This window comes from Colobus angolensis, unplaced genomic scaffold (genome assembly GCF_000951035.1).
Source record: "Colobus angolensis palliatus isolate OR3802 unplaced genomic scaffold, Cang.pa_1.0 Scaffold57, whole genome shotgun sequence".
Lineage (NCBI taxonomy): Eukaryota > Metazoa > Chordata > Mammalia > Primates > Cercopithecidae > Colobus > Colobus angolensis.
Genome location: NW_012119265.1, coordinates 4,704,639 through 4,731,015, shown reverse-complemented (window position 1 = coordinate 4,731,015; position 26,377 = coordinate 4,704,639). Strand labels below are relative to the sequence as shown.

General features: G+C 40.5%; 1 protein-coding gene across 1 annotated transcript in view; it reads right to left on the bottom strand.

The window, feature by feature from the left end:
* Nucleotides 1-13,124: 13,124 nt before the first annotated feature.
* PELI2 (pellino E3 ubiquitin protein ligase family member 2) overlaps nucleotides 13,125-26,377 on the bottom strand; it is a 135,366-nt gene continuing 122,113 nt past the window's right edge. The window contains exons 4-6 of the mRNA XM_011961861.1: nucleotides 25,988-26,185; nucleotides 24,193-24,381; nucleotides 13,125-18,093 (exon numbers count right to left, since the gene is read on the bottom strand). Of these exons, the coding sequence (XP_011817251.1) occupies nucleotides 17,527-18,093; nucleotides 24,193-24,381; nucleotides 25,988-26,185 (954 nt within the window). The 3' untranslated portion in view covers nucleotides 13,125-17,526. The remainder of the gene's footprint in view (nucleotides 18,094-24,192; nucleotides 24,382-25,987; nucleotides 26,186-26,377) is intronic.

The following is a 26,377-nucleotide window of genomic DNA, read 5'->3' as shown; positions in this document are numbered from 1 at the left end:
CTTCAACCCTACTGTTTGTGGTTATGCAGTTATCTTAAAATGTACCTGGGATTTGACTGATTGATTGAAAGATGGGGTCTCACTCTGTTGCCCAGGCTGGAGTGCAGTGGCATCAACATGGTTCGCTTGCAGCCTCAACCTCCTGGGCTCAAGCAATCCTTCCTCCTTGGCCTCCCAAAGTTTTGGTATTATAGGTGTAAGCCACTGCACCCAGCCCTGGGATTTGTCTTAATCAGGTATGGTTGTAATTGCCCAGGCAGGTTCTTCTTGCCCACTGCCCAGAAAAGCCAATGCACTGAGCACAGCAAGAGTGTTCACAGCAAGGAAAGATTTAATTATTGCAGGCCAGCCAAATGGCATGATGGGAGATAATTCTCAAATCTGCCTCCCTGAGAATTTGGGGACTAGGGTTTTTCAAGGCTAGTTTAGCAAGCAGGGGCTAGGGAATGAGGAATATTGGTTGGCTGGGTGGGAGATGAAATCATAGGGGGTCGACACTGTCTTGTGCTGAGTTAGTTCCTGGGTGTGGGTTACTGGTCCAGGTGGTGCCAGTTGGTTCATACAGAATTCAAGATCTCAAACATATCTCAAACACCAGTCTTTGGTTTTACAATAGCAATGTTCTCCATAGGGGCAATTGGTGAAGTTATAAATTCTGTGGCTACACGACTCTTGAGTAGTAAGTAGTTTTTAAAAAGCAAGTTATAAAACAATGACTGGTTAGGGTTTACACCTACATCTTTGCAGAATTCAGGCTCCTATCACGATTGTAACCTTGTGGACTTTCATTAGTTTTAAAAAGGTGATTTTGGTCCCCAAGTAAGGTGGGGCTTAGTTTCAGGAAGGAACTGCTATCATCTTTGTCTTAAAGTTAAACTATAAACAGAATCCCTTCCATAGTTAGCTTAGAATGAGTAAAGGCAGTTAGCTTGTGAAGTTAGAAGCAAGATGAAGTCAGTTATGTTAGATTTCTCTCACTGTCATAATTTTGCAGACAGTTTCATGACAGACACAGAGACAACTCTCTTTGAAAGAAGAGTTTATTACTTACAGGTTCCAAGAGGAGGGGCATGCCATATTATGTCAGGCCTCAGGGGAAGTACCCAGGTCAGTCAGTAGGCAGAAGCAATGAGGGAAAAGCCTGGTCCAGAGCCTTACTGTGGTTTCCATGTGAGAGAAAGGGTGAGGCAGGGAAGGCAAGTTTGAGCAAGCTTAGAATTGGATAGTTTGAATAATGTGGGCAGGCTCTGGCCATAGGGGTGATCTCTAGTTGTCTGATGCCCGGCCTTGGGGTGATTTAGGCAGTGGAAATACTGGCTTGGAGTATTAGAGCAAGATAAAAGTGGTGGCTGGGGATATGGGCTTTGGATTGGTGGGTTGTATACAAAAGGTGTGCTCACAGGCAAGTTGTCTGCTATCTCTATGAATTAGCTAACCCCTGGAGGGGCAGTCCCTCCCCAGGTCCACGCAGCCCCCAGTGTCAAAGCATCATAAAATACGAAAAAAAAGGAATATGATTAATACAGGGGGACCTTCTCTGAAACTTCCAAGCAAATCTTTAAAATTAGTTTGGCTATATAATTCTCTCTTTATTTAGTGATAAAACATACACTTTATAAGGAAAAAAATTGTGAAAAGAATCATGAAAATTGCTACCATTGATGAATACTTACTACACCTAGCAATTGATGAAACACTACATATATGACCTCCATTGAAGTATTAAACTGCAAAGGAAAGCTAAATGAAAAAGAAAAGCTTAAATTACCTCCTGCCCTTATTTATTTGTTGTTTGCAAGAGGCAGATCCAGGGGGCTTGGGAAGAGGTTAAATCAGCATTTTCTTCTTTCTAGACAGAGCTGAGTCAGCCTCCCAGCACTCACGTGGTGTTGTGAGGCTGTTCAGTTAGGAGCATAACCTGCCACATTGGGCAGTTAATTGGCCAATTTGAATGAGTTCTGGCATTGTTTGGCAGCTCAGCTCTGACAGTGACTCTAACTGAAATTCCCTCCATATATATCCTCAGTTTGTGGGTAAGGGTTCTTAAACTGGCACTATGCAGGCAGTTACTACCTGGCATATGTACCACCACATCCCAACCAAACCATATTGATGACAAGTACCATTTTGTCTGAGCAACCTCAGAAACTCTCAACAGAGTGTTCTAGGAAATTCACACCCAATTTTCATAGGTTGGCATAATAGATGAAACATATTTATTTGCCATCTGATGTGGTTTTGCTGTCTCCCCACCCAAATCTCATCTTGAATTGTAGCTCCCATAATTCTCACATGTCGTGGGAGGGACCTGGTGGGAGGTAACTGAATCACATTGACAGATCTTTCCCATGCTGTTCTCGTGATAGTGAATAAGTCTCACCAGATCTGATGGTTTTGTAAAGGGGAGTTCCCCTGCACCTGCTCTCCTGTCTGCTGCAATGTAAGATGTGCCCTTGCTCCTCCTTTGCCTTCCACCATGATTGTGAGGCTTCCCCTGCCATGTGGAACTGTGAGTCTATTAAACCTCTTTTTTCTTTACAAATTAGTCTCAGGTTTGTCTTAGCAGCCTGAGAATGAACTAATACACCATCTCCATACAGAAGAATGAAGATTCTATCTCTATACATAATTACAACTACTTTTTAGAGTGTTGCTGATCAAAAGATAATCAGTTATTGTTCATTGACTAAAGAAAATCAGACATAGTTTGATGTTTGTATGTTTATAATGGGTATTTGTCTTATGAAATGGGACAAATATGAAATGAGACATCCAAAAATGAAATGTCTCATGAAATGTACACTCCTGCTGATGAACTCAGGCCTTTACCCAGTTAGCTTCAGATGGGCATCTATTGCTTTGGACTGTGCAACATCATCCCCTAGTGCCACTTTCCTCTGATACCAGGACCACTCATTCTCATGGGGACAAAATTCCATAGCTGTGGTGTGGTTTGATTGGAACTGCTATTGCAGTTCCAACCTTGCCTCCCTCCAACCTCCCCACCCTCCCCCCAACCCCAAGCTGTACAGTGGTAGGCACCTGGTCCAGCTACATAACAATATCCCTTCATCCATAGTGACTGCTTGTAGGCTGAGCTAGTCACAGCTCGTCCTGGAACTCCTCTGCTGGAGCATCAGGGGAGACCATTTCTGCGGGAGATGCTGGGCTAGGAGGGTGACATGGTTTGGCTCTGTGTCCCCACTCAAATCTCATGCTGAATTGTAATCTCTAATGTTGGAGGTGGGGCCTGGTGGGAGGTGATTGGATCATGGGGGTGGTTTCTGATGGTTTAGCACCATCCCCCTAGTGCTGTCCCGTGACAGAGTTCTCCTGAGATCTGGTTGTTTGAAAGTGGGTAGCAACTCCCCCTCCGCCTTCCTCCTGCGCTGGCCGTGTGAAGACCATGCCTGCTTTCCCTTCCCCTTCTGCCGTGATTGTAAGTTTCCTGAGGCCTCCCCATAAGCAGAAGCCTGTACAGCCTGCAGAACCGTGAGCTAATTAAACCTCTTTTCTTTAAAAATTACCCAATTTCAGGTATGTCTTTATAGCAGTGTAAGACCAACTAATACATAGGTATTAGTTGGGTATAAGCAAGGGGCTGGTGGTGGCCACCTTTCCTGTCATGTGAAAGATTGCGGGTATAATTATGTGAGCATGGTCAAGAGACATAGGGAGATAGACAGCAACAGTGATAGGGACAGAGCCTGAGCCCTTGGATTCAGCTGTTCCTGAAATCAAAGGCACACTAAACTTCCCAGACCCAAGAGGCAATAAGTTCCTTTTGTGTCTGTCCCATTAGGTTAGTTCAGAAATTGGATTTCTGAATTTGCAGCTGGCAGAGTTCTAATTAATACAAAGACATGCTAAAGATACAAAGGGATTTTTTTACTGTCTTTATAGTGCTATTTTGTGGTGTTCTGACTGTTGCACAGGTGCTTGTTATTGAAGAGATACATGCTCTATATAAAAGATAACATTTACTGAGTGCTTACTACTGCTAGGCATTATTCTAAGTACTTTCCAAACAATGAATAAATTAATTCTCATAAAATCATTTGCATTGGGTATTACTAGCACTGTTATACAGATGCAGAAGCTGGGACAGTAAAACAGTAAAGAATCTTGTCCAAGGTCACAAAGCCAGCAAGTAGCAGAGCTGGGATTTGAACCTAGGCAGACTGGCTTGAGTCTGTGCTCTTAGCCACTATGCTGATACTTACAACTTGCTTTTGTCCTAGTTTTATATTTCATAATTACATCTATTAACAAAAGAGAACAAGGCACCGTATCCCTTCTCCTTTCCATGCCTTGAATGCTGGCCTCTAGCTGCTGTTCTTCCAAGGTGAGAAAGAGGCCTAGTTATACTTTATAGAGAATTTGAGAATCGTGGTCCTTTAGACTTGGGAGCATTTTGGAAGAAACACTGTCCATAAGCCTCACCTACATTGGCACAATACTCCTCCCTGAAAATGCTCCTCTTTTCATAAGTCTATTGAATGATGTTTTTCAACCAGTGATAAACTAACCCCAAAATATATAGGTGAACTGCAGTATATGACAATAAATATATCTGAGAAAGTCAAATGTTGTGAGATGAGAAAGGGCATTCCTGCTGCTCAGGGATTAGAGTTGAAAGCAGGAAAATCTGCTGTGCTGAACTGGATAAAGTCACAGCATTCACATTTCTCGTTGATAGCTACTGAAGATTCTCCTTGAAGCTCAAGTTCTCGCTGCCCTCTGTCCCAGTCCCCTGTAGAATTGTCAAATCCCACTTTTGCACTTACTTGATTACCTGCTGAAATCCTGAAATTGCCACAGCTGTTGCCATTTTAGCTCCTTGAATTTATGAGCACCAGTGCAACTCCCTCGCATCTGCTTTGGCTGTTGCTTTTGAAAGGAGTGATCACACGAGGAGGGGTAGAGGAAGACGCCCAGATAGTTCTGTGGCACTGGAGGCAGCTAAGAAAAGAAGCAACTCTTGACTTTGCGATTAGAATAGTAGCAACTGAGAACATTAAATGTGTTTATCTTTCTTCTGAGGAATGCCAAGTATTTTTAAAAAGAGAACCCTGACTCATCGTGCAGAAGCACAAGGACACACACTAAAAATAGTGGTGTGGTTTCTAACATTGAATGCTCCGCAGCAGGTGACGAGAGGTTTGCTTCTTAAATAGACAGGTAACCTACGGAGAGGATATGACGATCTTCTCTGTAAAGGACTCTGTCAACTCTGTGGGATCTTCCTTTCAGATGACTGATGGGTAACAGCAGGGTGGAGGTCGGGAAGGGGAGGCCAATGGATATGGAGGTGGTACTGTTTCCATAAGCATTTCTTTTCTTTCCTTAATGGAATCGACATGCAATCGACGTCTGGTTTCCGCAACGTCCTAGATTAAAGTGGCTTTAAACCAAGGAGTGAGCCAGTCATATACCCTTTACACATCCTCAGTTCTATGTGGGCTTTGGTCTGGGATCAACTATTCTTCATGATCTGTGCCCTGCCACGGCCTCAGAGAAAGGCTGATTCCTGCATGTTCACTAAGGACAGTAAGATGCTTCTGGAGAGTCAGATATTTGGGACCTTGATATTCCCCAGAGTTGAGTCCACTGGCCCTTTATGCATATGTGACCAGTACTGACCGAAGCTTCTCAGAGTGAAACTGAGCATCTTTCTGGGTACCCGCACTGCCAAAGCCCAGACCATCTCTTTGTTTCCACACACAATGGCGTCTTCAGAAAGCAGGGAGAGGATGTACCTCCCTGCCAAAATCAATCCCGGTCAACTCCAAGTGAGTCTATAAGCCTTACTAAAATAAAGCTGATTTAACAAATAATGGCTTAACACTTGGAATCACTAAATGCTATGCTTTAATGTGTTTGTAAGAAAATCTCACCATTTGATATTAAAAGGAGGAACAAAATGAATTTTGACACGCATTTATCAAATCTTGAGGAACATTAACTTTCTGAGAAGAGAAGACCTTTTTAGAGCCCCCAAATGGAAACTGGATATAGTCCTTTAGACTTATGAAAAGCTACATGCTTGAACACAGCTCCTGTCCTGTGGTTTCAAATACAGGCTTAGGACTTCTGCCTCTGAATAGGATGTCAGGCAGCAGACTGATGCTCTCACCAAAAATAACTAGAAAGGCCACATAAAATAAAATTGAATTTAAAACTCTGTTAAAAGACATAAGAGAACTGCTGATGCATAGGTGACTATCAAGGCCACAGTTCGAAGAGGACAGAATCACAGAAGGGTGAGCTGTTGATCTGCAACTTCTTTTATTCCAGGACATTTGCAGAGTCTAGATGTAGAGTAAGAATCCGCTACTGGAGCAGAGAAATCATCAGAGCTCTAGACAGCCTTGGAGGGTTCAAAAGACAAAGCTGAAAATTTAAGAGGCCAAGATCCTGGTGAGGGGCAGAAAATTGACCCTGGTTTTCTCTTCAAGAGGTTAAGAGAGCAAAAGGCTAAAAGATTAACAGAGCAAAGGCTAAGTGGAAAGACTGAGAAGAGAGTGAAGTTTTTGGCAGGGTCGCCATGCTTAGGGAACAAGAATTATGGTTCAGGACCCACAAGGGGAAGGGCCCTGGGGAATAAACCAGGGTCTTGGCTGAGGCCTCAGGAGCCTAGACTTCACTCAGCTCAGTGAAAGTTGATTATCCCCTTCTCAGCTTGCCCAGCAAACGAAGGTGCGACTCCCCTTTGGTGAAGAATAACACCTGGAGCCTCCACACTTTTCTTTTTAATGGATAACGCGCAGCATTCAATCAAAACTTTTGGGGGTCCCCCAGCAGCATGCCTCGTAATGGCTGTGATGACAGTTTTCTAGTATTTAATTTGACATTAAGTGTATATCTAATTCACAGAACTTGGGCTTCCTGGAAGCATGGTTACCACAGGCAGGCTGGGAAACAGTGCCAAGGTGTGTGAGTCTGTGTCTGTGTGTATGACACTGGCTTTCATGCAGGAGCTGCTCATTAAATCAACATGGCCACAATTCACAGGGATAAGCGGCAAGCCTATCATTTGTCAAAGATAATTCTCATTCAGTTTCATACCAAGGAGTGAGGAAGATTTTTTTTTTTTAACAACTGTGAAAACCCCACAAAAACAAAAAGGACAACAAAAAAGAACAAAGAAGCCTTCTCTCCTCCTCCAAATACAAGTCAGTATTCCTTCTGTGTACTCTCGCAGCATGGCGTTTCATTTTACTTATCTATATTCTTCCCAAGCTGCAAATTTAATCTAGGGCCGCGAACTATATCTACCTTAGTCACACAAGTCTCCTCCAGTGGCTGGTGCAGTGCCTGGAGCACAATGGGGGCTTAATGAAGTTTTTTTAAATAGAATTAATGAAGGAAATAAATAAAAGCAAACCGAATGTCAAACTTACTTTGGGAAAATAGTCACAATACAGTTGTGATCGGCAGTTGGGTGCACAAAAGCCCAATGTGAACTATAGCAGAAAGTCTCTTATCTGATGTAGCTAGAAAGGTAGTTATTCAGGCCAGGAACAGTGGCTCACACCTATCATCCCAGCAGTTTGGGAGGCTGAGGTGAGGATCCCTTGGGACCAGCAGTTCAAGACCAGCCTGGGCAACATAGTGAGACCCCATCTCTAAAAAAAAAAAAAAAAAGTCAGCTGGGTATGGTGGTGTACACTCATAGACCTAAGTACTCAGGAGGCTGAGCTGGGAGGATCATGTAAGCTCAGGAGTTTGAGGCTGCAGTGAGCTATGATCATGCCACCGTACTGTAGCCTGGGTAACAGAGGGAGACCATGTCTCAGAAAACAAAACCTAAAAAAAGGAAAGAAAGGTAGTTATTCAGTTCATTGAAGGTAATTTATAGCTGGAAACTTACAAAAAAATACACACTTATTTTGCATTTTACCCTTCACACCTCATTTTAACCTAAACACAAATGCACATTTGTATACTAATATCTTGACAGTGTGCCAAAGTCTTTTGAGTATAGGTCTGTTTACAAAAGAGCCAACTGATCCTTCTTAATGATCTTTCTTGAATGAACCACATTCACAATGAATCATTTCCGATTTAAGCTTTTAAAAATTGGAGTGAGAACCAAAAGGCACTAGGGACAATCTGAGCAAAAACTTCACAAAGCCCATACACTTCCCAGTATTTTCCAGTTTTCTTTCCCATACTTGAAACCTTCTTTTTTTTTTTTTTTAAAGCAACTTGCTTAAAGTCCTCTCAAATTATTCAGCTTAATTTTCAAACGCAAAACAATTCTTTGATATTCATATTTATGAGATTATGTGACATTTAAGTACCTAATATTAACAGTATGACTGATATAATAAGTTTGGGAACAACTATAACTGAATCCCGGTAAGCATACAACTCAACTTGCAGGTGCAGAAGTATGTGGGTTAGGAGAGGGTAGCAAATTACCAGGTGGGAGCATGGGCATGCCATGGGCATTCATTAGTATGTTTCATAGAGGAGCGGTCAATCCTGTAATAAGGCAAAGTAGAAGTCATATAAGAGAGCTTATAGAGAAAGTGTTATTCAGGACAAGGAACAGCTTCCATTAGCAAAGAGTAAGTATTCCAGAGTATTTAAATATATGATAGTTTAACTATTAATTAAGTTAAACTGCCTTAACATATTAACATTTTATAGTAAAGAATGGATAATAACATAATACATACATCACCATTACATGCACAAATATAGTAATATATTTAGTCAAATATTTAATTCCTTTTAAATTAATATATTTAACATAAATTATATCATATTCAGAACAGTCTTTTTGAAATATTTTAAGTTTTCCTTTGCTATCTGCTATCAATTTAGGATGAAAAAGCGTGTTTGATAGATAGCTAATCCTGTTTGAATTATCAGAAGCTCCAAATTAATGGATTATAAATTGCATGTGTAATAGATGGTACAGCAGGCCACTTTTAGACAGCAGGCTCCTGAAGAATAGACGTAGCACTCAATGAATATGCTGTACACAAGACTCTACCAACATTAGTTCTCCCTAAATCTTGTTTTTTCTTTTCTTTCTAAAAATTCAGACCTGTAATAAGAATGCAGCTCAGGTCTATCCACCTACACTTATATGCTGTGCCAAGATATCATACTATAGATATTTTTGCACTTCCTCTATTAGGTATTTTTTGCCCGACATGGATATTAATGAGAATGGATATACTTGTTAGGTGTTGAAAATAATTCAACTTTGAAAACATTTTCTATTACTTCTCTTTCAAGCTTCTTGCTTGGACTAAAGAGTATTAAGATTGCAAGTGAGCTACAAATCATTTTCTCCAACAAACACACAAACTTGTTCAAAAACAGATGAGACTGATGTAAGATTATAATTATTTCCTCTAACACTAGACATTTTTTTTCTCATTACACAATTTTGCCAATTTAAGCTTACAAAGCTTAAATATTGCTGCATTATTGCTTTTCTCTACTTGTGTGTTAAGAATCCATGAGATTTTATTTGATTTTTTTCAAAAGTGTTGTGCACATATGTAACGATTTGCAAACCATTGATTTGGTCCAATTTTATCATCCCCCAGAGTAAATAACAGACAGGGATTAAGTAACTTGCAAAAGATCACACAATTAATTAGAGGCCACACAATTAACAGAAACTGACACTTATGTCAATGATCTTCCCATTGATCACACTGGCTTTGTGTTTTCTAATTTCAGCCATGTTGATTCAGACTAACCTAGTCGTTGAAATCTTCATTTTCTGAAGCAGTTTTCATCCTAAAGACTCATGAATGTTAAGTAGAGAATCAAATCCATTAAAAGATCTAACTACCTTCAATTGGTTCAGATAAATGAGGAGTTTTCATCTAATGGAAATGTTGATGGAAGGCAGGAACTTGAAATTTGGCTAGTTTATTGGGTTTCATAGCATAAATTATGGCAATTTAAATGAGTTTTTATTCTTACCCTATACAAGAAACTAACAAAAAAACTGGTAAAACTTTTGGATGCTTTCCATCAGCAGACTGGGATAATAATCCAGTTTGGCATCCATCCAATACAATAGATGAATAATTCCAAATGAATAAACTAATTCTAATAACAGAATAGGGCTTCGATATTATGAAAATAAATATATTTAAAATTGAGAAACATCTACCAACTGAAAGGGTGGTGCATTAATTGTCAATAGTCTTATACTGCGTTTTCAAATATGTAATCACAAGTATATTTGCTATGTCTTTCTTTTCCTAAAATAAAGTTATTCCATGGTCATCAGTAATATATTAAACTGTTTTAAGTCATAGAGGCTGTGATACAGTTTTGCATAAGCAGTAACAGTATTTTTCTTTAAAGATAAGGGTTTAGAACCTCATGAATAGCAACAACTAACATTGGGTTCATGCGTATCTGTTTTCATTTAAAATAAATTTTGAGAATGTATGGCAATAGTTAAATTCTATCAATTTTAGCATTCACCAAGAATTCAAAATACCTTATATGGGGAGAAAAAAGAAAGTCTGTGGTTAAATGAATTTGAGATATAGATTATTTCTCAGTTACAACACTATATGATCTTTTTTGCAGATAATTTCTGGGACTCAAAATTTTAAAGAAAACACTTAGGGTAATGTTACTGCAAGGGAATAATATAAGCAACTATCATTTAGTGAGCACTCACTATATACCATAATGCCTGTATTATGTTGATTTGACCACATCTCTAAGGGGTAGAAACACTATCATCACCTCTATTTTACAGATAAGGAAATACTTGAACTCAGTGAATCCAAACAGCAGAACATTTCCAGAATGTATACAGAAATCAAACTCTGAAATTAAAAAAAAGTCCCTTTCCCAGTTTTATTATAAATACATCACTAGATGATAGGAACCCAAAGCCTATGAAATATGCTCTGATGACACCCAGTTTGCTTACCCACAGCAAGTTTCTGTCAGGTTAATGACAATTTTGAGAATTCAGCAAGCTTCCCACACTATGTACAAAAAAATCTCATCCTTAACATTGAACTCTTTCAAACCAGTTTGAAAACTGCTGGAGGCTGTTTTCCTGCAGAGTGGAAACGGTAAAAGGCATGAACTAAAAACCAACGGCAAAGGATGGGGAATGCAAGTTTAGGAAAGAGGCAAAGTTGTTGAGAGAGTCAGATCCATTCACCGAAGAGAAAACAGCAGCTGGACTCACGGGGCAGGAAGGCCCTTGTTTGGCTAGGCCATCCATTCCCATCTCCATGTGGGGCCACATGCCTCAAGTTCCCAATGGCACATGCCCATTGGATGTGCCAAAACCAATGAGCACAATGGGAATTTAGTAACTTGCACAGCAGAGGCATACAGTCAATACAATCATGTAGCTGAAGAAGAATTTATCAAAGCATAGAATGTGGATCGCCTGTAATATCATCTAGGTTGTCTGTCCAAAGTGAAAATTCATGGAGAGAAACCTAGAAAACTACATCAGCCTCTGTAGACACAGTTAAGGAATCTGCTTTTTAAGGAAACCTCAGGAAATTCTGACGTAAGCTCAAGTTCAAACCTGAAATTAGGCAAGAAAGAATTCATTACACTTCATTTAACTCACAAGAAGAACCTTGGTATTCTTCAACTAGAACCTGTTTAGAAGACAAAAGAAGGAAGTGATGCTTAAGAACGGTCCATTTGGGCACTCCAATGCATGTCCCATAATTAGCAGTGGGTGTTCTGGGTGGCACAACAGCTTGAAAACAGTTTGTTCAGGCTTGCAGCTCCGCAGCCATAAGAAGCATGGCCTCATTTTGCAAGCCTCAGACACATTTCTGCTACCGACATCCAATTTAAAATTCTTACTTTTAAGTTTAGAAAGATAGACAGTCATGCACCACGTAACAATGCCTCAGTCAATAATGGACTGCATATATGATGGTGGGCCCATAAGATCCTGATGGAGCTGAAGAACTCCTATTGCCTAGAAATGTGGTAGCCATTGTAACGTCTTAGCACGGTGCATTACTCATGTATTTGTGGTGATGCTAGTGTACACAAGCCCACTGCACTGTGATATAAAAGTATAGCACATGCAATGAGTACAGTACATATTTGATAAGCAACTATGTTATTGTACTTTTCATAGTTATTTTAGAATATACTCCTACTGTATAACAGGTTAGCTGTAGAACACCCTGAGGCAGGTCCTTCAGGAGGGATTCCAGAAGAAAGCATTGTTATCGTAGGAGATGACAGCTCCACGCATGTTACTGCCCCTGAAGACCTTTCAGTGGGTCAAGATGTGGAGGTGGAAGACAGTGATATTGATGATCCTGACCCTGTGTAGGCCTAGGCTAATGTATGTATTTGCATCTCAGATTTTAATAAAAAAGTTTAAAAACAAAATTTTAAATATAAAAAAGTTGAGAGAATAAGAATATAGAGAAAGAAAATGTATTTTTGTAAGCTGTACAATGTGTTTGTGTTTTAAGGAAAGTGTTATTACAGGAGTCAAAAGTTAAAAATGAAGGTTTAGAAGGTAAAATAGTTACAGTATGCTAAGGTTACTTGGCTTATGTTTCTTTCTATAAATTTAGTGTAGCCCAAGTGCACAGTGTTTCTAGCGTGTAGTGTAATGTCCTAGGTCTTCACATTCGGTCTTCACTCACTCACTCACTCCCCCAGAGCAAAATTCTAATCCTGCAAGCTCCATTCTTGGTAAATGTCCTATACAAGTGTGCCATTTTAAATGTTTTATACTGTGTGCGTGTTTTTTTTTTTTTTTGAGATGGAGCCTCTTGTTGCCCAGGCTGGAGTGCAAGGGCATGACCTCAACTCACTGCAACCTCCACCTCCCAGGTTCAAGCAATTCTCCTGCCTCAGCCCCCTGAGTAGCTGGGACTACAGGTGCCCGTCACCACACTTGGCTATTTTTTTTTTTTTTTTTTGAGATGAATCTCGCTCTGTCACCAGGCTGGAGTACAGTGGTGCAATCCTGGCTCACTGCAACATCCGCCTCCCGGGTTCAAGTGATTCTCTTGCTTCAGCCTCCGGAGAAGCTGGAACTTTTAATTCTACAAGTCAGGTTACATTCCCCTGGAAGTTAAATTTATTTGACAGTGATGTAATGTCACAAGAAATAGTAATACAGGCACCAAGGAAGTTTCTTTAATTAAAAAATGTAGGGGATTTTCAGAATCCAGGTTTAAATATGTATTGTGCAGAATATAAAACAATTAATAAACTCAACAGTTTGAGATTACCTTGGAAGTTAGAGAAGTGAAAAAAATCAGTTCTACTTGTATCAACTTTCTACTAAATGTCCTGATGAACTCAGTGACAACCACAGAATCTGAAGACAATGGCTCACAAACAGACTGATATCCATTTAATAGTTTTTGAAGATTTTTTTCCTGTAAAATGGCTTGTATTTCCACAGGTACAATAGTGAAGAAATAAGCTTTTCAATTTGACATGAAATATAAAACAACAATTTTACAAATATATTCATAAAATTTAACTGCTCATAACACAATACATGGTAAATGTGACCATCCCCTTAACTTCTAGACTATTTAATACAGAGAAGCAATCTGTCATCTCAGCTAAAAAGAAACATTTTTCATTGAGTTTATTTTTATTTGTTTAGAAACATGTTTAGAAACTGTCAAGTAAAACTGGAAAATACTTATTTTCCTTATCGTCCTCTAGGGATTCTTCATGAGGGCAAAAACTTATTTGAAAGGATGTAAGTTTTACTAAAAAGAAAATACTGAACCTCTTTTAGCATTACTGCTTCAGTGATGCTTAGATTCTTTTAAAAAGGTACTGAAGTTGTCTCATTGGCCGCAGAGGAGGAGGAGCATCATACCCTAAGCCGCAAAGATGGACAGTAAAGGGATGGAGCTGGATTTGGCTTAAAATCAAAGTCCTGTGGTTTGTCTATCAGAAATTCTACTATTATGAGGCAAGGCTGCAAGAAGATAGTTTTTACCCAGCATTAACAATGGTGTAATCACACACCCTTTCAAGCACATCCAAAGAATAGAATGACTTTAAAAAAGAAGTGGAACAAAACCATAGAACTGCGGGTAACGATTCCATAACCTATATTACACTTCAATTAAGCAGAAAACTCTCATAAGTGCCCACACAATATGGAGCTCCCAAATAACAGAGGTTTGAGTTTTTCCATGAAAAAAAAAAAAAAAAAAGACATCGAAGCTTTATGAAGAAAACAGTTCTCCTCAACTTTCCCAATACAGTATATGTAATAACTTAAAATAATTTCCCTATTGGTACTGGAAAATAAATTCTACTACAATCATGTTTATGCCAGTTTCTGGCATATTTCTGCATCCAGATTCATTAGTCTCCTTAATGGAGCCCATCATTTTTCCAATGGCTTTCTCCTTTCTTTAAACCCTAACCTTGAAATTCTATAACCAGTTATATCACGTGGCTTCCCTGAGGCACAAAGTTACCAAAGTCTATAGTTAACTACTGAGGAATGATAAATATGCTCTCTATTTATATTAACAGATTTTAATTCTTTCGGGCCACAGTTGGGGGAAAAAAATCCAGAAACCGTAATACTTACTCTGCAGGGTGAACTGTAGCCCTTTTTGCTAAAAGCTGAACCAAATAAGGGAAATGTTGAGAGTTGCAGCATGCATGACCCGGCAGCACCGATTATTAATAAAAAATTCCGGACTAGAAAAATACTCAGAGTTGTACTCCATCCACTCTGAATCGTTTTTTTTTTTTTTTTTTTGTAGTAATCGACATAAACTGAAAAATATTTCTATGGGAATACATCACTGGGGTTTTTACTTCTGGAAAGTTACTTGCAAAAGGCATTAGAGTCAGGCCAAAACAACCAACTGGTCTGCAATTTCCTTGTGTGTGCATATGAGGGAGTGGGGCTAGTCCTTTAAAGTGAGGGCAAGCAAGACATAAAAAAAGAAGTGACCTTGGAGAAATTACTTTTCTGAACTGTATTTCTCTACCTTGGTGAGCTACAGAGTTCTTTATTCTCACAAACTAACTCAACTGTGAAAAAAGAATCTCCTTAGTCAAAATTATAAAGGGATCTTCCCACAAGTGGCCAAGAACAGCCTGGTGTCCTTTTTGCTAACTTGCCACCTCTCTGCAGTTCCTTAGGCAGGGTGGGCAGGACCTCACTTTGGAAGCCAAAGGAAAAGATGTGGAGCCCATGGAGGGCGGTTCAGTTACCCCTTCCAAGAGCTTGGAAATTATTACCCAAATTTCAACTTACATTTAAGCTGAATTTACTAAAAGTCAGGAACTTTTAGTTAGACATATGCCCAACTATGGGATGTGTCCAACTTGGGGGATATGTCATGTTGCAGGATGACGAGACTCATAAACAGGACTTGAAATGGAAAATTATGATATACCTAACTGTCTGGAAAAATATCTTTTTTCTTGGTAGGTAAAATCTGGCCTTTCTGGATGCAAGACCATTTAGCTTACAAGATGGTTTTAGGGCATCAAGAATCCTTCAACCACTTTTTAGGCATACAGCAAGAAAAGAGAAAGAGTGCCTCCTTTATCATTCTTTGGGGCCCAAATAATTATAGGCTGAAAAGACAAACTCTGTCAGCGAAAGCTAATCATCAGAGGCTCCGGCTAAATCAAAAGGCATTAAATATATTATTCTAGGCAAGTCCATCTTTTTCTTTCATTTTCTGTCTGCAGGTAGAGTAAGCTATACAGAATAGAGCAAGCTATCCATAAGAGGACTGTTGTCAGATTTTCACATCATTTAAAATTTATCCAAAAAAACCAAAACCAAAAATGTCTCATCCTGAACAATGATCTCCATTGAAAAATAAAGCTATATTAAAACTGAGAGGCTGAACTTTAAACATATTATGTCAAATTAAGCAGCAGCAATCAAGAGTAATATATCATATCACTTTAAGGAAAAGGGTACTCAAATAGGTTAGAATGGCTGAAAATAGGCAAAATATTTGCCAGTAGGCAAAATATGAAAAAACCAATTCAAGTATGGATATAGTACATTAGAATCATATAAATTACGTATATGTACAAAGGTTAAAAAAAAGTCACCCAAATCTGCAACGGTCAAATTAAGAGAACATCAGTTTAAATAAACACTTACTCCATGTGGCAGGGTTTTATTTTATCTCAGCCAGCTTCTACTAGTCTCATGTCCTAAAGGATCTTTGCCTTCTGGGAGCAGTGATACGACTGGTGCCAAGCATCCAAGAATTATTAACCAAAATGAAATGAAAGTAACAAGAATGGTGGAGCTCATATGAAATTCTGATTTAATTAATCCTCAGCAAACACCCATTTGTTCTCTCAAAATCAGGAATTTTGAATTATCTCTGCAGACATACCACTTGGTGTTGTGTATATCTAATGATCCCACTTAAATTTAGTTTGATTTGCAAACATTTTCAAAACTTACTGGGCTCCTTAAGCTGCAAGGGAAGGTGACAGATGGCGAAAAGGGAGTGCACAAAAATGCCTGTATCATTGTGATTGGTTTGCTTTCAGGCTTACAGAATTTGGCTTTCTTAACAAAGGGAAAAAAAAAACACAAAAAAAACCCCCACAAACTTTATGAAACCCCAAGTGGTTTTAAAAAGTAAAAGCTTATTTTTAATCATTCTTAAATCTTAATTCAGTCAGCAAACAAACATGGTAGTATAGTACCCAGACCATGTCTACTACTGTAATTATCCTCAGTTAGTGAGTTTTTAAGAGCTGATGTATTTTAATCAACCAAATAGTTCTAGCCGTGCAAGATGAGTATCAGGGGCAAATCATATTAGGCAGAAATAACAAAAGACAGGCTAAAAAGTTATGGGAAATTGTCTGTGAAGTGCCATGTATTTGATGAATGAGTATCTAAAGTAAATTCCACTGAAGTTAAAAAAAAAAAAAAGGCCACAAGATATGAATATTCTCTCCCCCAACCAGTCAGAAAAATAAATCAGAAAGAAGCCCCAGATTTCAAAACCACCTGTGTCTAAGGCCATCTGTCCACCAGTCACACTGTACAGAGCCGCCCCTCTGCTGTCTGGTCAGGTTGGAGCCACGATCAAGTATTTCTAGACACTGTGTGCCCTTCGCATCACACCTACACCACACTGCACTGAAGGGAACTTCATGAGCCCACACTTTTGAATACATTTCTTCTACATCTGTAAAATACGATTTAAAGTCTTGTTGAAGATTACAAAACAAAAACAAAAACAAAACTTGGTTAAAAACCCAAGGTTAAAAATAGAAGCATGGCATTTTAACTCCAATTATTACAAAGATATTATGGTTTAATCAAGCAGACTTCAATGACGATGCTGCTGTTCTGGGCATGCAACACACCACTGGTATTTGTTACACTCCTGCCATGTTTCATCACTGTGTCCCCTCTCTTTATTTCCAGCCCCGTCACCCTCCCCTAATAAACAGCATTACAAAAAGGTAAAATCTAGAGTTAGTGGCAAAATCTTCACAGTAACCTGTTAATAAAGTCGTAGATGGCTGTCAAGGGTGTCAGTCAATTGGACCTTGGAAAATTAATTTGATGCAGTTTTGCTCCCCAACCAGCTGCGTAGCACAGAAAGGGCAAGCAGCGTGAAATGCATGAGTTCCATGAGGCAATGGGATCTGAGACCAATATTTTGCAGACTTCTCTGAGCACACGTGTCCACAGGGAGTGAAAGCATGAGTTGGCGGTCCTGCATCTACATAAAATCCTGCCTCACAGCCAAGCCAGAGAGGCACATAGGGGCCCACAGTCCTGCACATGGGACACTCCCTCTCGTTGGCCTCCGTGTCACTCCGATGGCCCCAGTTGTGGTACCCATGCACATGGCCACAACTGAGATATGCCCAGGGCTGCTTCTCCTCCACCACCTCTTTCCTGTTGATGCTGGGGAAGGCCAGGGTGTTGAGCCCCACGGGACACTGCGGCCGGGCGGCGTTAATCTCCTGCCGGAGGGCTTCTATGTGCTTCTGAGTCGGAGTATGAAAAAGCCCATCTGCTGTTCTCCAGAGAAGAGTGGCCCCACACAGGTCAATGAGGGAGCCGTCCTGTAGGACGTTGGTCTCACTTTCCACCTACAACAAGTTTGAGACACATGCCTTTTAAAAGCAAAATCAAGCAAATCACTCCAAGATTCTTAAACAAGAAAAAAATCTTTGAAGGTAACACAGGGAGGCAATTTATCCCACAGTAACAGAACTGGGGGAGTAACCTATCCTCCCCAAACCTCAGTTTCCTCATCTGATCACTGGATATAATACATATATGCCTTATATACAAAGCCCTGAGCACAGTATGTATACCTAGTTTTACATGTTCAATTACTATAGTGGTTATTTTAATGAACTTCACAAATCTCCTAAGATTTTCTTTTTAACTCCTTAAGTCAGTAACACAATGACTCACTGATCCCATAGGACGAGAGATGTCCTATCAGTTCATCCAGTGGAGACTCATCCTCATTTCGACCACAGCCAATCTAGAAGACCTTGCTGGGGGCCTGCAGTCACTACAGCAGGGTCCAAAGCACTCCTGGTGACCCTTAGCTTCCTCCACCTTGAATCTATCTTTCATTGTTCATTTGTAAGGTTTGAAGCTGAACAGTTCAACATGAGCCTTCATTTTTAGAAGGAGGCCTGTACTATGCACTAAGTGCTTACAAGATTGATTAACAGCTGACAAGCAGCAGCTAGGCATGGTCAGCAAGAATCTGACCACTGCCTCCACATGCCAGACGCATGCTAAGCCTTGGGGCTACCAAAGGCCAATAAAACCTCTTCCCCATCCTGCTCTTCAGTAGTGGAAGGCAGACACGCCCAGAGCTCAGAGTGCATGAAGGCCAGCAAAGCGTTGTGCAAGGCCACAAATCTATAGCAGCCAGGAGTGTGGACTCTGGGTTTGAAAGCTGGCTCTCCCACTTACTAGCTGTATGACACTGGGTAGATTACTTAAGCTCCCCGTGCCTCAGCTTCCCCTTGTGTAAACTTTAGAAAAGGTGGTTGTGTTAGATAAGTAAATGCAGAGAGTTCTTAGAGAACACTGTCTGGTACGCAGTAAACACTATGTAAATACCTGCTACTATTACTCTGATGACGACAGATGGTCAGAAATGGTTTCTACAAGGCTTTTCTTTAACAGAGATTTGAGAAAGATGTCAGGTCTCAGCAGGGAGGATAGCAGGAAGGCACAGCAAGGAGAGGGAAGAGAGGCCAAATGGCATATGCACCGAGGGAGCAACAGGGAGTTCGACGAGGCTGTGCAGCCAGGCTGAACAAGGATGGACGCAGTTCAGGGCACTGAGTGGGTGGGGTGAGAGACCCAGGCGGGAGGGAGAGGGAGGCTGGCGTCCATGCCCACGGGGAGTTGGTGGGGGGTTTAGGTAACTACACAAGAACTGGTTTGCCTTTCAAAAAGATCACTTCTAGAACTCTGGAGGGTGGGTTGGAGGGGTAGAAGATGAGTGGTGAAGGAGGCACCTGGTGCTCTCTCTGGGTAGAGAGGATGAGTACACCTCAACAAAGACAGTCTCAGTGGCGAGAGACAGAGGCACAGGGAGTAGAGAGAAAGAAATTAGACTCAATGGCACTCAGCTCTTGATCTGAGCAAGAGCCTGTTACGTGCCTGGTTGTCTGGGTAGAGCAGGGCTTTCCACAGAGAAACACAGGAGAAATAGCAGATGAGAGAGCAAATCCTGATTTCACCACTGAGGAGCTCTGTGGTCTTGAGTCAATGACCAACCTCTCTGGGCCTGGCTTCCACATCCATTTAACTGGAATAATGCTAATACCTGTCTTATAGGATTGTTGTGAGAACTAAATAAGTTCAACAGCAAAAGCCAGGCCAGTTCAGTTTTGGGTGTGCTGAATGTGAGGAGTGTGCAGAGTATCGGTGGTGGTAATGCATACAAGGCACGTGTGATGCAGCGTGGGAGACAGATCAGGCTCGCAGAAACATATTTGGGATATTACCAGCACCTAGGTGAAGCTGTGGGAATGGATGCCACTGCCCAGGCAGGGTTCCAGAGAGGACTGAGGACAGAGCCAGGGGCTGGGGTGGAGGAAAAGAACCATATAAGGGAAAGAGAGAGGTATGGGAAGCACTAGAAATGTTGTTAATCTTTGGTCCAAAGAACTCTGCGGCTCTCTGCTGCCCTTGGGGTACAGCCCAAGCTTCTTAACACACTTAAAAGGTCACTCCCAATGCAGTCACTCGACTTCTCCTGCTGTAGCTCCTCTCTTCCTAACTGGAAACCAGGACTGCCCTGCGATGAGCTGCAAGGACCTAGAGTCCATGAATGCACTACCTCAGACTGCCCATAGGCAGGTGCAAGAGCAACCTCTGCCTAGAATACTCCACCCCAGCACACCCTGCTCCAGCTGAGCCCTGGGCTGGTAAACTCCTACTTGTTATCCAGGTCTCACCTGGACGTCACTTTGCCCTGGACATTTTCCTTGTCATGAAGAAATCAGCCCTTCCCAAGTATTAGTTGTTAGAAAAAGTTAAGGTCCCAGGAAAATGATAAATCTTAATACTGTATAGTATACACACTGTGACTCCTTTCAAACAGCCTGAAGTTTGCTGATGCTCCTTCCCCGCCCCACCACGAAACCGAGCATCCCATGTTCTCCTCTCCCCTAACTGGTGTCATGAGGCTCCTGCCCTTGCTGACCACAGGCAATTCTCAGGGGAGGCCTCATTGCAGGATAAAACTGTGCCTAAAGGATTACACTGATGTGGTAAGAAGCTGAGGTGTGGTGGTGGCCTAGCCTCTGGCTGTGGAACAACCCCCTTTTCCTCCTGCAGGGTACTTCTTGGTAAACAATAAAGTCTTATCATAAATCTGGGGTGTATGGCCTTTTACTTTCCACATACCTTTGACTCCCACATCTGGGGTAGGTGTCCTGTGAAGGGAAAGTACCTTTGGTATCTTCTCATGACTGTGCTCATCACACAGTATCTGCTGATCTGCTGCCTAGTCTGTGACCTCCTCCAGACCATGCAATTCGAGGGCAGAGCGTGGACTTGGTGTTTTCTGCCATATCCCCAGTTTGCAACCCCTACTTAGTAATAACAACCAGCCAGTTATGGGACATTACTGTGTCCAGCACTGTTCCAATCCTTTCCAGCTACTGTTATTTATTTAGTTCTCACAACAATCCTATTAGACATGTATTAATATTATTCCAATTTAGGAGATGTGGAAGCCAGGCACAGAGAGGTTAAATCATCGATTCAAGACCACAGAACTAAGTGGCAAAACCAGGACTGGAACCTGGTGGTCTGATGTAGCAATCATTAGTAGGCATGAATTCAGATTTTATTTTTTAAATTCTACCACAAAAGAAAAGCTACGAGCAGGCACAGGAATTGACAGTACTATGGAAGCAAGAGAGATCTGGCCTCTACCATGGCAACTAATGGCCCCTACATAGCAACTATCTAAGCACAGGGTAGTGAAGTCAACCCCCCATCCACCACTTCTTATTAGCAAGTGACTTAACCTTTTAAAGCCCAGGTTTCCTCATCTATAGATGGACACAACAACACTGACTTCACGGGTTATTTTAAGCAACACTGGAAAGACAATTAATGTAAAGCATCTGCTAGAGCCTGAACATAGTTACTCTACAGTTATTTTTATAATTTCACCTAAAATTAGGTATGCAATCAACTTAACTGAATTTACTTAATTTTATACAAAGCCAGTTTAGTTTAATAAAATATTTCATATATAATTTAATTAAATACTCAAGGGCCTCCTAGACTAATATTATAAATGTTACCATATGTTATCATTAGCTAAAAAAGTAGGGCACAATTCAAACTCCATTCACCTATTTATTCAAGGTTTAAAGGCCTGAAAAGACATTTCCCCCACATTTAATTAATTTTGTTGATTAGTACATCATTCTGAGGTTCCATCATTTGCTGTAATAATGAAAAACAATGGTGACTTCTTGTTACACATACATTAGTATATTGATTCATATCAAATGCTGTGTATGACATGAATACATAATCTTCCACCAGCACTAGCTCCACAATGTGACTACTACTGTTTTAACAAATATTTTAGACTTTTAGCAGATCACTTGATTTCCCAAATTTCTGTATTAGACTGCAAATGACAAGTACTGCCAGAGACTGTCCCCAAAATCTAATCTCCAGATAAACATAATTTATATCAAATGCTACCAGCAACATGTACAGGACCAATGAGTCATGAATTAAAACAGAAGCTCAAAGAGTCAGTAAACTTTCCTCGAAGACAGACAAAAAAAATGTTCTCCAGAGGTTAACAAGAGGAGATTGCAGGAAGGGTTATCCGTTCAGTGTACCACAAGCCCAAGGTCAGGCTGATGGAAGCCTTTGTAACTGGTCAGGTTAATCGGATGCTACCAAATGGGACGGCACAATTTTACATAGTTTTAAGTGTTGCTTGTAGGGACTAACTTCAAAAATAGCCTGTATATTTAATACAACTCATTAATACAAGCCATTTTTGGAATTCTTTCTTTTCAGTCACACTGTAAAATTCTCCAGCACATGTAGCAGCCTAAGAAGGGTCGCTACACAATAACCAGAGTGGACGAGAAACTCATCCTGTGATATGACCTCCTGGACAAAGGCGCTCCCCACGGACTCTAGTGTATGCTTTATACTCACCCAGGGAGGCAAATGCTCAGGTGTAAACCATCCCTGGCTCCCCACAACATGGTACTGAGTAGTATTAGGTGTCCAGGCTCTCCATCAGGGAGACCTGAGTTTGAATCTCACCAGCTGCCACCTTCTAACTCTGTGACACTGGACAATCTTTAATTTTATGCCACATCTTCCTCATCCATAAAATGGGGATGACTCTACTTCCCTAAGAGGGCTGCTGTGCAGATGAAGTGAGCTCATGTCGGAAATGTTAACGCAGAGCCTGCACCCAGCAACCATTTACTGACTTCTTACTCTTGCTGTTATAATGATGAATAATAACCAGTTTGGCCAATCTAGGTCTGTTTTGTATAAAACTATCCAGTGATCAGAAACAAAAGATTATTTAGAAAAACTGCTTTCACATTTCCTTCTTTGTTTACAATTTCTTGAAAACATTTATGTAAAATTTATTGAATTTGCTTTTTTTTTTTAAGAAAATGCTTCTTTTATTCAGCCATAATGCACTGTAAGACGCATAAGCTGTGCCTGTAGATGAAAAATGGTGTAAAATAGATATAAAAATAACCATTCCCTAAACACAAACATCCAGTAGAGAACAGCAAATGAAGTTAGCGAAACAGCCCCCAGCTTCTTTTTCCATCTTAGACATTTTTGATGATCTTTCTAACAAGTGCTAGGTCAAATCCTCTATTCCACATACATTTTATTCTGTGGGAGTTTTGAAGAACTCCTCTTCTAGCTTCTAGAAAAAGACATTTGTTCTCTCTCGTTCTAGCTTCTACCTAGCAAATTAAGCAAAAGTACAGGAATGGACAGTTTACTAAAAATCAGTGGCTGTGCTACATGGCTATAGCAAGATCAGAAACCCAGAGTTACACATTTAAGGTATTATAATTATTCTCCAAGAAAGAATGGGTTTAAAAAAACTGCTTTAGGGCAGGGGTATAAGTGGTGATATTTATAGGAAAATATTAACATGCCAGGTCAACGCAGTATATAAATCATCTCAAGTAAAAAGTTGTAACTGTGATTTTGGTGGACAGTATAGAGAATTCTGCCTTAATATATAGGAATTCAAGGGGAAAACCAGCTGACTTAGTTTTTAGTTCCAGAAAGTCTAGTAAATAATTCCTTAATTCATAATTTTTACTAATTGTTTTTGGACTGCTCAAATGTTTTCCAAATCAATAAAGTTTTACACTAAAGGTAAGTTTATTCTTCTTAAAGTGAATTTAAACAGATTTTTGTGGTGAGGTATACAATAAAAGATAATATTCTTCAGGTGGTAAGGAGCCAAACACAATTTACTCCCAAAAAGTTGAACCACTGAAGGAGATAAGGCCATTTCCCTCTTGCTTTCAGGGGCTTGTGGAATTCTGCTTCTGCTGAGTTATGGTACATGGCCCTTGGACCTGCACAAAGGTTCCGAACGTCAGGGGAGGGAAAACAACAGCCTTCGAGTTAGGCTTGTGTAGTCTGGTACGTCTTGCAGAGTGAAGCGCACTCACCAGCTTTCCTCGTTGCTGGGCCGACCTGGTTTCTCGCAAGGTGTACACATCTCCACAGACAGAGATCTCGCGCCAGACCCCAGGCTGGGACTCCTCGGTGAAACCCCCTCGAGGATGCATTACCAGGACACCATTAGTAGTAAGCCCATCCATGTGGCCATCAGGGTTTTTCCACTTTGCTGCCTTTTCCTGGAGGGTACACAGCAGAACAGAAAAAGTAGGTTAAGATGATGCTGAAATGGAAAAGATTCTGAAATTTCTTTAATACGTTGTGTAGAGGCAGAGGGGGGGAAGGTGATGAATTTTCATTTTCTATTTATAATCACAAGGATAAAATACACAATTATTTCGACACTATAAAAGAAGTGTTGAATGGATGAATGACTTATCACTGGACACATACTATAGTTCTCAAGAACTTGCAAAAAATGGATGCCTGGGCTTCTCCCTCTAAGATTCTTTTTACCCTCCCCACAACCCCATGAGAGTCTAGGCATCTGGTGTGTTTTCTCTTTTCAGTTACACTTGTGCCATGCCCTCATCCTGATATCTAAAAGTGCTTTCTATGTACTCACTGTCAGGATAGAGAACAAAGGATAGTCATAAAGAAAGACTTTTTATTAAAGCTAGAAAATTCCAAAAATGTTAAGCCAACAAGTCAGGGTCATTATGTTTACACAACCATCAGTGTTTAAATTCTCAAAGGTAGATGGCACATGTAGCTTGACATGATGATAGGACAGACACTCTTGGGTGCTTGTGCCACAGCTCTTCCCTTCAGCTTTCTTGGTGACAGAGCTCAGCTACTGTTCACATGGCTGGGGCCGGTGGGGGGAATCCTGATTAACCCAATATGACACTCCCAGCCTTCTTCCCAATGGCTGGTTTACAGGTGGGCACAGCACATGACTGGGCTCTGACTGATGACACAGGATATCTTCTGGGAGGCTTCTGAGAAAGATGTCTGTGCTGTAAGAAGGGACAAGGAAGAAACAGTGCTTCTGCCACCCTCTTCTCTGGCTGGAAGTTGTCATGTGGCAGGGGACATGTGAAGGTGCAGGAGCCAACTCTCACCCACGAGAAGACCTCCCATGAAGAGGCTGGTGCACCATGGGAGGCAGAAGGCAAGACAGAGACAACCCCAGTGCCCTGGATGTCACAGAACCACCGAAACACCAACCCTGCAGCTGGCCTTCTTCAGCACTTCTTATGTGGGAACAGTACATTTGCATTGATTTTAGACCATTTTAAGTGGGTTCTTTTTTTCCTGCAAAAATATCCTAATTCAAAAGGAAACTATGTTAAACCTGGATATTCACTAAAACTTCTGGGCTTCACTTACAAGGAAACCCTATAAGGGTAGGGATTCAAGTCTATTTTGATCTCTATAATCCCTCATCTAAAACGCCCAGTATGGAACATAGCAAACACTCAATAAAACATTTTTGAATGAATGAATCAGTAACATTTTCCTTTAAGCCCTAATGATCTAAATTTGGCCATTTATTCTTCTCTCTGAAATAAGCCTCTTAATTGCCATAAATACATTATGGACAATGTTACAGTCATATTTTTTAAAAAGTACTTACTGTAAATATTACAATATAAAAAATATAATGAATAGCAAGTAATGCTTACGAATGTTCAGATTTTAACTAGCCACCTGAAAACTAAAATCTCAAAATCTCACTAGAGGCAACATACAAAGCCAATATTTGTTTTGCTCCAATTAAATGTTCCATGTCATAATCACAAGCGTTTTTCTAGAAATCATGTACTTCTTGACAGTACTTACTCCAAGAAATATATTTTTGGAAGAGTCAAATCCAGCAGCAAATATCCGTGCTGTGTAAGGCTCATTCCTGTCGCACACGATCCTGCAGGCAAACCTGGATATGGTGCTCTGTGTGATCTGGGCTTCGTCTGTGTTCTGGCTGCCAGAAATCGTGTCTGTGACAACGAAGTCGATAGGGCTTTCTGTTGATCTGCCCACCTAAATAAATCAAATGTACTCGTGATTCACTCAGAAAATAGCAGGGTGCCATATTTTATTCACATGGAAAAAGCATTCAGGATCCCTTTAACACTCACTATCTTTGTTCTGAGGGTTAGAATTTAATGCAAGATTTTCATTCATCCTCCTTTTCCTATTTGACTAGGGAAGATATTAGGGTAACCAAATATT